The sequence below is a fragment of the Ursus arctos genome, unplaced genomic scaffold (genome assembly GCF_023065955.2).
Source record: "Ursus arctos isolate Adak ecotype North America unplaced genomic scaffold, UrsArc2.0 scaffold_27, whole genome shotgun sequence".
Taxonomy (NCBI): Eukaryota; Metazoa; Chordata; class Mammalia; order Carnivora; family Ursidae; genus Ursus; species Ursus arctos.
Window position 1 is genome coordinate 2,854,298 of NW_026622952.1, and position 13,184 is coordinate 2,867,481.

Genomic DNA, 13,184 nt, shown 5'->3' on the forward strand with positions numbered 1-13,184 from the left:
AGCGGGGGAGGGGGAGCAAATCCTGCCTGATGCGGGAGTATCTTCCCTCCAACCTGGAGGGAAGATTTGTCTCACTCTTTTCAGCTCTTCCTCCACTAAATTCCCAACCTCAGGAACACTGAGAGGAAACAGAGTGTCTGCATTTGCATCTCAAATCGACTGCAAGGACCAAGGTTTTCAAAAGGACAGTACCCAATTCCCTCACTCTCATTCCCTGTGGAATTCCTCTTAGATGACAAACAACAGTCTTCCCACGCTTTGAAATTGGCCACCATTAGGGGTTTGGAAAAGATCTGTGGAAGGATGACAAAATATCCCCCAAAGCGGCAGGTAGCTTTGATTCTGACAAAAGAGGGTGCCTCCACATTCTGAGAAGATAAATCACCCCCATCCCCCACTTCCCGCCTGCCTAGTTCTCGGAGCCCCCCCACATTCCCACCCCACCCACAATGATGAGAATCCCCCAGCGAGCGTCCCTTCTCTTCTCCCCCCTGCAGTGGAGAATCTGTACGCAGCCTTGCGGAACATTGACCGGAGTGAGATCGTGAACATGCTGGAGGGCTCCGGCCGACAAAGCCGCAATCTGAAACCTGAGCGGCGGCACGCGGACCGGGACTACTCTTCATCACCCTCCCAGATGAATGGTGAGTGTCTCCTGGAAGGAGCTGGGGCTGAGCCTGGCGCCACTTTCCAGGCACCAGCACATGACACTTCATGAAACCATCTCTCCCTTCGGTGGGAGGTGGACCTCCACGCCCTCCCTCCCTGGTGGTGGTGGGTGCAGAGGCGAGCAAGACAGACAGGTGTGCACTCCTGGACAGAGAGGCTCCCTGATGCTCTCTGCGGAGACAGGCTCCTGGTGTGGTCCAGGGAAGAGCTGGGGTCGGGGCAGGGGCTGGACTCCCCACCCCTCTCTTTAGTTCTGTGCCAGGAATGGACCCTCTTGGGGCTTGTGTTCCCATCTGTAAGACAGTCAGTGATAGAGAAGCAAAGGGCATGGAGATTTGGGCCCAAGATCTGATGTGGATAAGCCAGCTAGTGTTTTCAAAGTCCTGTTGCGACCCTTCTGTGAGGCTAAGTGGGCTTCTTTTTTTTGAGTCTAGTCTCCCCTTCTCTCTCTCTCTCCCTTTTTTCTCACCCCATCTCTTTCCTCTCCCTCTTTTTAATGTGCTTCAAGCATGGCGCAGACCCCCAGCGTGACCATTCCCAAGGGGAGGAAGCCCGGAGGCCCCTGCCCCTTGCCCCCAGGACCCCCACTTGGTGGGGGGTGCCTCCCATGCACCTCTTTCCTTACAGCGGCAGTGAAAGTAGCCACCTGCATGAAGGAGAGGGGCTGGGGTCCCCCACGGCCTCTCCCTCACTTGCCCTCTCTCCAGCCACTGGGCGCAGAAATAGCAGAGGCCCTGCTCTATGGTGGGAGCCAGGAAGCTAGGGTTCTGGTCCCTTCTTTCCTCCTGACTCCATGAGCTGCTGGGCTATCTCCTCCTCCTTAAAGTCAGCAGGTTAGAGTCAATTCCTAAGAGTCCTTACAGACCTTGAAGAAACCATTTTATTTCTCTGGTGCCCAATATGCCACCAATGGCAGCCGCACCACGCTGTCCTCCCCAGGCTGCTAGTTTTCGGGCGCCCCTGGCCACGCACTCCCGTGCTGGCTGCACAGGTGCCTGCGGCCCGGGGTCATGCCCCCAGCGGGTGAGTTCTAGGTGGCTCTGGGCGTGGAGCCTCCTTTTGCCAGGTGGAGCCTGTGCATGCTGAGCCCCCACACGTTTCTCTCGCGCGCGTCCTGTGTGTCCTGAAACACGCCATCTAGCTCCACTGGCCACAGGGCTCATCTGTTGATCACGTCCTGTCGTCTTTCTCTTCTGCCTCTGACCTCACCTGGGCCTCTAGCCTGCTCATTCTCTCGCACTGCCTGTCTCCACTGTCTCCACCTCAGCCAGTGTCCAGGAGCCGTCCACCTCCACAGATGCATGTCGTGAAAGACTTCCAGCCCTTCCTCCCCACGTGTCCCACGGCTGCGCGTGAGGGCGTGTGTGCACGTGTGTGCAGGGGGAGGGAGTTGTCTCTGGCTCCAGGGGAGGCCGCGTACTGCGCACTGCTCACTCTTCATACCTGGCATTGAAAGGCTCCGAGACAGTGGTCCACTCCCACACCCCTCAGGGGACCAAGCCAGAGCGCGGCAGGGACTGCTAAGGAGCCCAGCTCCCTTCCGCAGAGAGAGAAAGGGAGGGACGCTGAGGGATGCTAAAAACTTCAGGAAATCCACGTGACAGAGCGCTTCTCCTTTTCTCTGTGATATCTGATCACTTGGTGCTGTTTCTGTCAGGTCAGATCAGCAAGCTTTTGTTGTTTTGTGTCCCAGTTATGTACCTAGAGGCCAGCAGGCACATAGAATTACACGAGCATAAACAAGGCAGGACGACAATTAAAACTATGTTAAGGGGGTGGATCCCATGTTACATGTTCTTACCACAATAAAATTAAAAAAAAAAAAGGCATCTGTGAGCCTCCCATCAGCCGCAGGACTCGCAGGCTCAGTCAGGCCTGGGGAGGCTGGTGCCTAAACAGCGTTCGAAATACTGGTGGAAAAGGCTCTGTTTTAGTTGGTCTGATCATTTGGCAAATAGCTTTTGAACACCCACCACATCCCAGGCACTGGTCTAGCAGGAGAGAGAAATCAGTTCTCAGACAGACATGCACAAAGATCCCCTAAAAGTCTGCCTCCAGGGAGCCTACCTTCGGTTTGGAGAAACACCGTAATATGTAAGTGAATGCTACACCATACTAGCAGAGGGAGGGAGGAAGCCAGGGCGGGAGCAGGGCTCAGAGGCAGCAGGGGCCCAGCTCTTACAGACTACCCCGAGGACACTGGGTTCACTGGCGCGAGACAGAGAGCCGCTGGAGGCCCTGGCGCGTAAGGGTAGCGTGATTTAACTGCAGCTTTCAAAGGCTTCCCCTCCCTGCTTTGTCGATCTTAGACCATCACAAACTGAATGCTTCTATGCGTCCTGGCTTCCCTGTCCAGCCTTGTCACCCGTTCCACCCCTCATCCAGCAGGCCTCCTAATGGACACCATGTGCCCTGATTGGTGCTCCCCACCATGGCCCAAGCAGACACTCACGAGCAGACACCTGGCTTGGTCTGCTCTGCCTTTCTGGCACTAGAATTGGCTTCTGTGTGTTTATCCTGCCCTCTTCCCCGTCCCAGGAAGACCACCCCATATCTGGGTACCATTCTGGCCTGGAAAGAAGGAGCAGGAGGGCTGAGAGGCAGAAGGATGGGGAGAGAGCAGCCGCCCGTGGTTCCCCTGGCACTCCCCTGGGCAGGGGCTCATGATGGCTTGTCCTGCTGCCCGCCCAGCCCGCCACACAGATGTCACAGTTGGACTTTGCCTCCTTTGCACTTTACCTTGCTTCTTTGCTTGTCTAAGCCTCCTTATGAAGCGATGGGGATGAAGGGCAGAACTTGGGTGCTCTGTGCTGTCAGGGAAACAGAAACTCGAGGTCTGTTTTCCTTCTGTCCTGGCTCCTCTTGCCATAGGCACCTGCCTGGTCGGAGCAGGAGGGGGCTTAAGTTCAAAGGCCAGTTTTCTTCCCCTCCACAGGAGGGGACTGCCCTGGGCTCTTGTGTAATAAACATGAAGAAAAATATTGCCTATAAAGCCAAAAAAAGAAAGAAAGAAAGAAAGAAAGAAAGAAAGAAAGAAAGAAAGAAAGAAAGAAAGAAAGAAAGAAAGAAAGAAAGAAAAAGAAGAAAGAAAGAAAGAAAGAAAGAAAGAAAGAAAGAAAGAAAGAAAGAGAAAGAAAAGCATGTTTCTAAAAACAAATCAGATTTCTCATATAAGAGGGAAAAAATGGACATCTCCCATCCACACTTGTCAGTCCATTTGTTTGGTAAGTTGGACTTACCAAAGTGGAAATGTCCACTCAGAAATAAAATGTGTTTCACTTCTGTCAGCTCCTGAATACAACTGGTTAATGTGGCTCTTGTCTGAGGCCAGGGTGGCTGTCCACTCCTTGTCTAGCTTGCTACTAACATTGAACTCTGAGGGTGATCATTACATCTTGCTTAGCAGAGACCCAGCAGGATAACCAGAGAAGAGGAGAGACTTGGGGAGGGGCTGCGGGCCTGTGCTGTGCCCCAAAGCAGTATCTGCAGTTGCCTCTTACCTGATCTCCCCAAAATGCAACCCCAGATTGGGAAGCTCCAGACTGAGGGATGGGCTGGTGACTCAGGTGTGCCAGAGCCACATGAAACTGTTAGAAAGACAGGCATTTCTGAAACTCAACCGAAGGGACTCAGCAGACCTTATTATGGTCTGGTCCACCCTAGATTTTGTGAGATAATCCTCATGAGGATGTGCTCAGGCCTGAGGAGCATGGCTCTGACTTAATAGTAATTCCCACTGGCACTTTGTATGGCCACCTGCAGCCTCAGATCTAAGCTTATGGGGTGTGGCTAGATCAGTGGGTATCCTCTGGAGCCTGAGAGGGAGCAGTGAGGCATACACCATAAACACTATTACCAGAGGAGGGGCTCCAGAAAACGCAGGAGGTCCTAGGAGAGGGTGTGCATGAGTTCTCTTCATGGACACATTTCATTTGGGTGAAATTCCACTAAAGTAAACACCATGAAAGTTTTAAGGAAGAAAGGTCCCCAAGGATAACCAAATGAGCCTCAGGTATTCTGTGACCAGGAGAGCTACCCTCTTCCCGTCTTTATCAGGTCTTACTGAGATTCCCAAAAGCGACAGAATATTCACTTGGCTATAACTGAGGGGCTGTTTAAGATGAGGTAAATAAATAAGGACTGAATATACCCTCCTGCTTAAAATAGCCCCCCACACCTCAAAATGGGCCAAATATATGAAACATCAGTTTTCATGACTTTGGACATTAGTCAACAAAAGACAGTGATCCATGGGACATGGGAAACAATTGAGGAAAACTCTGTAATTGACAGTTTCTAGGTCATGACATAGGGAAGAGAAATCCAAGAAGTTTCCCTAGGTTGAAGAGAAGTTGTTGAGAGAGAATGGGGCAACTAGAGTTGCCGAGATATAGAGTACCAGGGGAGACATAGGTGCTTAGAGAATTCTGGAGATCTTCAGAGGGTCCCCCACAAGTTTTGGTTGAGTATTAATCAGTGATTCCTAACAGTCAGACTGATCATTCAGAGACATTGCATAGGGAACAAAAAAGGGTCTTATCTGGAAATAGAAAAAAAAACTCGCTCTAGGTGATCAATGGTCTAGTCCTGTCTAATCAGCCTTGAAAGCAAACCTCAAAAGGATCAGATTGCTTCCAAGTTACTTACTTAACTGCATAACAGAACAAATCTCAAGAGTATTCATAGGAATGCAGAAATATCTAGCATCCACCAAGATAAAATTCACAACATCTGACATCCAGTTAAAGATTATCAGACATAAAAAGAGATAGGAAAATGTGACCCATAACAGAGAAAAATCAATCAATTAAAACTGACTCTTAACTGAAACAGATGTTAGAATTAGCAGACAAGCATGGTAAAACGGTTATTATTCCTGTATTTCAGGTGTTAAAAAAGTTAAGTAGAGACATAGAAAACATTTTAAAAGACTCAAGCCAATCTTCTAGAGAGGAAACTATAATGTGTAGGATGAAAAATACACTGAATGAGATTAGACAGTACAGAAGAAAAGATTAGTGAATTTGACAACATAGTAATAGAAACTTTTCAAAACTCAAAAGAAAATAACATTTTTAAAAAGCACCGGAGAGCTATAGGGCAATTTCAGATGACCTTATATTTGTAAAAATAGAGTTCCCAACAGAGAATGGGTGAAAAAGCATTTGAAGAAATAAGGGCTGAAAAATGTCCAAATTTGATGAAAACTATAAATACACAGATCCAAGAAGTTCAGTGTACCACATGTGCAAGAACTATGGCAAGGCGTATTTTAAACAAACTGGTCAAAACCAGTGATAGAGAAAGTCTTAAAAGTAGCCAAAGAAAAAGGAACATGTTATGTACAAAAGAACGAAGATACGGATGACATCAAACTTCTTGTTGGAAACAATGCAAGTCAGAAGACAGTGGAGCAACATCTTTAAAGTAGACCACATCTTTAAAGAACACCTCTAAAGTAACATAGAATTCTATACCTAGCAATAATTGCTTTCCAAAATGAAGGCAAATAAAGACTTCACAACATACAAAAACTGAAAGAATTCATCACCAGGAGACCCATGCTTCAAGCAATGTTAAAAAATAAATAAATAAAAGTCTTTCAGGCCAAAGTAAAATGACACCAGACAGAAATATGGATCTACAAGAAGGAACTAACAGTGCCCAAAATGTTAACTGCAAGAATAAATACATAATTTTCTAGTTAGTTACATTATTTCCTCACTATTTAAATCTCTTTAAAAGATAATCAACGGTGTAAACAAAAATAATAACAGTGTAATGTTGGGTTTATAACATATGTAAAAATAAAATGTATGACAACAATAGTAGAAAAGTCAAAAAAGTCAAGAGGGAAAAACAGAGGTGTACTTTTAGAAGGTGCTTATTATACTATAAAACCAAGTGTTATAATTTCATTTCAAAGTAGACTGTGATAGGGGCACTTGGGTGGTTCATTCAGTTAGGCATCTGACTCTTGGTTTCTGCTCAGGTCATGGTCTCAGGGTTGTGGGATCACCCTGCCTCAGGCTTTACACTCAGCGGGGAGTCTGCTTCTCCTCTCCCCCTCCCACACTCTCTGTCTTTCTCTAAAAAAATAAGTCTTTTTTTTTAAAGTAGGCTGTGATAGATTAAGGATGTATATTATAAGCCTTAAAGCAGCTACTGAAAAAATAAAAGAATTATACCTAATAACCCATCAAAATAGATCACATGGAATCATAAGAAATTTTAATTAATCCAAAAGAAGACACGTAAAGAAGAAAAAGAGAAGAAAAGATGGGATAAATAGAAAAGTAGAAATTAGCAAGTGATAGATTTAAACCTAACCATATAAACAATCTCATTAAACGTAAATGGTCTAAATACTCCAGTTAAAAGGCAGAGATAGTCATACTGAATATATAGGTAAATCTTGACTATACCCTCAAATATCAAAATATAAGTTCCTTAAAAATAAAAGGATGAGAAAAGACAAACTCTGCTAAAACTAATCAAAAGACAACTGGCATGGCTATATTAATATCAAACAAGTAGGTTTCAGAACAAAGAATATCACCAGTGATGAGGAAAATAATTGCATAAGTAGCTCATCAAGAGGGCATAACAGTCCTAAATGTGTATGCACCTAGTAATAGAGCTTTAGAATACAGGAAGCAAGAATTGAGAAAACTGCAATGAGAAATAGATAAAACCACAGTTATAGTGGGAGATTTCAATACCCCTGTCTTGATAACTGATCGAACAAGTAGAAAAATCAGTAAGCATATAGAAGATTTGAACAACACTATCCTCCAGCTTGACCTAATTGACATTTATAAACATTCCATCCCATAACAGCAGCATGCACAGTCTTCTCAGTTGCATCTGGAACTTATACCAACATGGACCATATTCTAGACCATAAAGCAAGCCTCAGATATAGAAGAATTTGAGATATACAAAGCATGGTCTCTGACTACAGTGAAACTAAATTAGAAAACAAAAACAGGATATCTGGAAAATTTCAAATATTTGGAGCTAAATAATACACTCTTAAATAACCTGTGGGTCAAACAAGAGAGTAAAAGGTAAATTAGAATGTAGTCTGAGTTGAATGTAAGTAAGAACACAAGACATCAAAATTGATAGGATGCCAGTTGTTGTGTGTTGGACTCAGCCTATCAATAACTAATATTGTGGCTGGACCAGCCCTTGTGGTTCTTATTATGATTGCAAGATGCCCATTAGCAATAACCACCAGGAGGCCTTGGGGGGGGGAATTTTATTACTTACAGAACTTCAAATTTATATGGCATATTTAGGGCCACATAGCAAGGTTGTGAGGAAAGAGAGCAAGCTTGGGGCTGGGGTTCTGCTTTTTGAGGGGTTGAGAGCAGGGGCTTAAGGTTTCATAGGCTCATTTTTTTTTAAAGAGTTTATGTATTTGAGAGAGAGAAAGAACAAGCAGGAGGGACAGGCAGAGGGAGAGGGAGAAGCAGACTCCCCACCAAGCAGAGAGCCTCATATGGGGCTCAGTTCCAGGACCCTGAGATCATGACCTGCGCCCAAGGCAGACAGTTTACCAACTAAGCCACCCAGGCGCCTTCATGGGTTCACTCTTTATTGGTAAATTTAAAACATAAAAGTGGGAATTTAAAGCATGGGAAAAGAAAAATCAAGTGGCCCAAATGATCAATTATTGAAATCAACCAAGATCTCTGTAACAAAGGAGCCTCAGTCAGGGCAGGTGGCCTGGCCCTTTACCTAGTCATGTGCCTGGCAATGTGTTCATTTGAGATAGCTATCTTTGAAGTGGATATCTGGGCAATCAAAGCTTAGGTCAGGGTGGCTCAGTTGGTTAAGCAACTGCCTTTGGCTCAGGTCGTGATCCTGGAGTCCCAGGATTGGGTCCCACATTGGGCTCCCTGCTCAGCAGGGAGTCTCCTTCTCCCTCTGACCCTCCCCCCTCTCATGCTCTCTCTTTCTTTCATTCTCTCTCTCTCTCAAATAAATAGAAATCTTGGGGGGAAAAGGCTTAGGTCGGTCACTTGCATTACAAAAGGTAAAAAAAGAAAAAAGAAAAGAAAACTCAAAGGTCAGAGCTTATACTACACTGGTAAGACAGTACTTAGAGGGGGAAATGTCCTCATAGGAAAACAGAAACATTCTCAAATTTTATTTTTTTTTTTATTTTTTTTTTAAAGATTTTATTTATTTATTTATTCGACAGAGATAGAGACAGCCAGCGAGAGAGGGAACACAAGCAGGAGGAGTGGGAGAGGAAGAAGCAGGCTCATAGCGGAGGAGCCTGATGTGGGGCTCGATCCCAGAATGCTGGGATCACGCCCTGAGCCGAAGGCAGACGCTTAACCGCTGTGCCACCCAGGCGCCCCTCAAATTTTAAAAGTTAGCCACATGACAGAAAAGAAATACCCAACTCCAGCCCATGCTAGCCATCTTTTCCCACCTAAGGTAGAGGGAAAAAAATTTTAATACTTGTGAAACTCATAGTCCAAAGGCATAGAGGCTCGCTAAAAGACTGAAACCTAATCTTAGGACTGGAGAATGTTTTTCCTCCCCCCACACCTCACCACTGAATTAACAAAGGCCTATTCACAGCAGTTCCTTTTATCCAGGACCTCACATCTGGATATCAGGAAAAATTTATAAGACATCCCAAAAGGCAAACAACGCAGTTTGAAGAGACAGAGCAAGCATCAGAACCAGACATGGCAAGGGATGTTGGAATGATCATACTGGGAATTTAAAACAACTGTGATCAGTATGCTGAGGGTTCTAGTGGGTAAAGTAGGCATCGTGCAAGAACAGATGGGCAATGTAAGCAGAGACATGGAAACCCTGAGAAACAGCCAGAAAGAAATACTAGAGATGACACCATAAACGAAGAATGCCTTTGATGGGCTTACTAGTACACTGGACACGGCTGAGGAAAGAATCTCTGAGCTTGAGGATATGTCAACAGGAATCTTCAAAACCAAAAAAGTGAAGAAAACAAAGATGGAAAGAAACAGAATAGAATATCCAAGGAGTGTGGAGGGACTATAGAAGGCATAAAGTACACATAATGGCAATACCAGATGGAGAAGAAGGAAAGGAACAGAAGAAATATTTGAAAAAAATAATGACTGAGAATTTACCCAAATTAATGTGAGACACCACCCCCCAGATCCAGAAATCTCAGAGAACACAGTAGGATAAATGCCAAAAAGTACGCCAAGGCATATCATTTTCAAATCACAGAAAATCAAAGATAAAGAAAAAAATCCTGAAAAAAAACAGAAAACACCTTACCTACAGAGGAACAAAGATAATATTACGTCTGACTTCTCTTAGAAGCCCTGCAGATAAGGAGGAAGTGAAGTGAAATATTTAAAGTGTTGGAAGGAAAAAACACCAACCTCGAATTCCATATCCTCTAAAATTTTATTTGTCAAAAGTGAAAGAGAAATAAAGACTTCTCAGACAACCAAAAATTGAGGGAATTTGTTGCCAGCAGACCTGCCTTGCAAAAAGTATTAAAAGAAGTTCTTTCGAGAGAAGGAAGCCAGTATGGGTGAGGAACCTGGATGTACATGAAGTAAGGAGGAACATCAAAGATTAAGTGAAAATAAAATCTTCAATTTTCTTACCCTTAGTTGATCTACAGTTTGTTCAAAATGATGCTAGCAATAATGTGTTCTGTTATGCGTGCTTATGTGTCTCGTGCATGTACACACGCACACACACATATATATGCTTATGTATAAGTGAAATGAATGGTGAGTGATACACAGCAGTGGTGGAAGGGATGGGAGGGAGGAATTAAGATTATTTTGTTATTATAAGGTACTCGCACTACCTGTGCTGTAGTGTTATTTGAAAGTGGACTGTCTAAGTGTATATTGCAAACACCAGGGCAACCACTAAAAAAAATTTTTTTTAAAGAAGCATAACTAATATGGATGGAATCCATAACTAATAAAAGGTGGAATCATATAAAATGCTCAATTAAAACCACGAAAGGCAGAAAAAGAGTAGAAGATTAAAATAGGCACAAAGAACAAGGGCAACAAATAGAAAACGGTAACAAATATGATAGATATCAATCCAGCTATATCAAGAATCACTTTGAGTGTCAATGGTCTAAATGTACCAATTAAAAGACTCAGATTGCATCAAAAAACACGTCCTGTCACATGAAACCCATTTGAAATATAAAGACACTTGTAGATTAAAAGTAAATGGATGGACAAAACTATATCATACTAACACTAATCAAAAGAATGCATGAGAAGCTATATTAATTTCAGACAGAGTAGACTTCAAAGCAAAGAAAGTTATCAGGGATAAAGAGGGGCATTACATAATGATAAAGAGGTCCATTCTCCAAGAAGGCATAATAATCCTTAATGCATATGTGCCTAGCAACAGAGCATCAAACTGTGGGAAGCAAAAACTGAGAGAACTGCAAGGAGAAATGGATGAATCCACTGTCAGAGTTGAAAACTCCAGTACCCCTGTGTCAGAAATGGATAGACCCAGCAGGCAGGAAATGGGTGAGGACACAGTTGAACTCAACACCACCGTCACCAACTGGATGTGACTGACGTCTATAGCCTACTCCATCCAACAGTAGCAGAATATACAGTCTTCTCAAGTTCACGTGGAACATCCACCAAGATAGACCACATTCTGGGCCATAAAACACACCTTAATAAATTTAAAAGAATAGAAATAACAAATATGTCAATGTAATTCATCAGATTAACAAACTAAAAAAGAAAAACCATGTGATTATCAGAGTAGATGCAGAAAAAGTATTTGACAAATCCGATATCCATTCCTGGTTTAAAAAAAAACAACAACAATAGCAACAACAATAAAAGTTGGGGAAATCAGTGGAACAGAATGGAGCCCAGAAATAGAACCACATACATATGAACAACTGATTTTCAACAAAAGTGCAAAGGCAATTCGGTGGAGAAAGGAGAATTTTTACAAGTGGAGCTGGAACAATTGGATATTCATAAGCAAAAATGAACTTGGATTCATACCTTGCATCAGCATATATAAAAATTAACTCAAAGTGGATGGTAGCTTAAATGTAAAACCTAACATAAAAACTTCTAGAACTAAACATAAAACTGTAAAACTTCTAGAAGGAAACATAAAAGAAAACCTTAGAAATCTTGGGTAAGGCAAAGATTTCTTAGCTATGACACTAAAAGTGCGATCTGTAAAAAAGTGATAAATTGGGCTTCATCAAATTCAAAAACTTTTGCTATTCAAAATACACTGTTAAGAAAATGAAAAACTAAGCCACAGATAGGGAGAAAATATTGGAAATAATCATCTGATATAGGACTTGTGTCCAGAATATATAAAGAATTCTCAAAACTCAGTAGGAAGAAAACAAACAGCCCAATTTTTAGGAGAGCAGAAAATTTGAACGGACGGGTAGCCCAGAAGAGATACAGATGGCAAATAAGCACGTAAAAAGATGCCCAATATTGTTAGTCATTAGGAAAACACAAATTAAAACTACAAGGAGATCCCACGACCCCCCTGTAAGAATGGCTAAAATGGAAAAGGCCGATCATACCAGGTGTCAACGAGGATATGGAGGAACTGGCCGTCTCATCCACTGCTGGTGTGAATGTAAAATGGGACTACCAATTTGGAAAAGACTTTGCTTCTTGAGAAGTTAAAATACACCCATACTGTGATCCAGCCACTCGATTCCTAGGTGTGTACCCAAAAGAAAAAGCATATGTTCACACGGACAATCAGCTTTATTTGTAACAGCCCCAAACTGGAAGCAACTCACATGTGTGTTAACAGGTAAATGGATGAACCACCTGTCACGTACCCACCTAACGGAACACAGCTCAGTGGTACCAATGGATAACTCATCGATGCTCTCAGCAGCATGGATGACACCCAAAGCACTAGGCCCAGTGAAAGAAACCAGCCAGAAAAGAGTACACTGTGTAAGTCCATCTGTAGAAAGTTCTGGGAAATGCAACCTAACGTACAGTGACAGAAGCAGGTCAGTGGTTACCTGGGAACAGGGGATGCAGAAGGAAGGATCGCAAAGAAACGTGAGGACATCTTTCAAGCGCTATGACTATCCCTCTTTTCGTTGTGGTGAAGGTTTCTTGGAACTTATCCAGTTATCTACTTTAAATATGTGCACTTACTGTATGTCAACTACACCTCAATAAAGCAATTTTATAAGATACTACTGGCAAAATCTAGTGACAAGACCACTCTTACTAACGGTGCCCCGAGCCAGCTGCTGAACCTCTAGTTTGCTAATCTATAGAGGAGGAGTAATATTGCTTTCCTTGTAGGGGTGTTGTGACAACGAAAAATAACATATTAGGTATGGGTTTGTTTGTTTTTTACAAAATAGATGCTTAATTAGTAATGGAAATAATATAATAATGCTTTCAAGAATAAGAAGAGGGGCGCCTGGGTGGCTCAGTCAGTTAAGCGTCTACCTTTGGCTCAGATCATGATCCCAGGGTCCT

The 13,184-nt window shown here is 43.4% G+C and overlaps 1 protein-coding gene across 5 annotated transcripts in view; it reads left to right on the forward strand.

The window, feature by feature from the left end:
* Positions 1-13,184, forward strand: part of ANK1 (ankyrin 1) — a 210,984-nt gene that overhangs the window by 178,642 nt on the left and 19,158 nt on the right. For all 5 annotated transcript variants that reach the window (XM_057303493.1, XM_057303492.1, XM_057303494.1 and 2 more), the window contains one exon: positions 498-644. In XM_057303493.1, the coding sequence (XP_057159476.1) occupies positions 498-644 (147 nt within the window). The remainder of the gene's footprint in view (positions 1-497; positions 645-13,184) is intronic.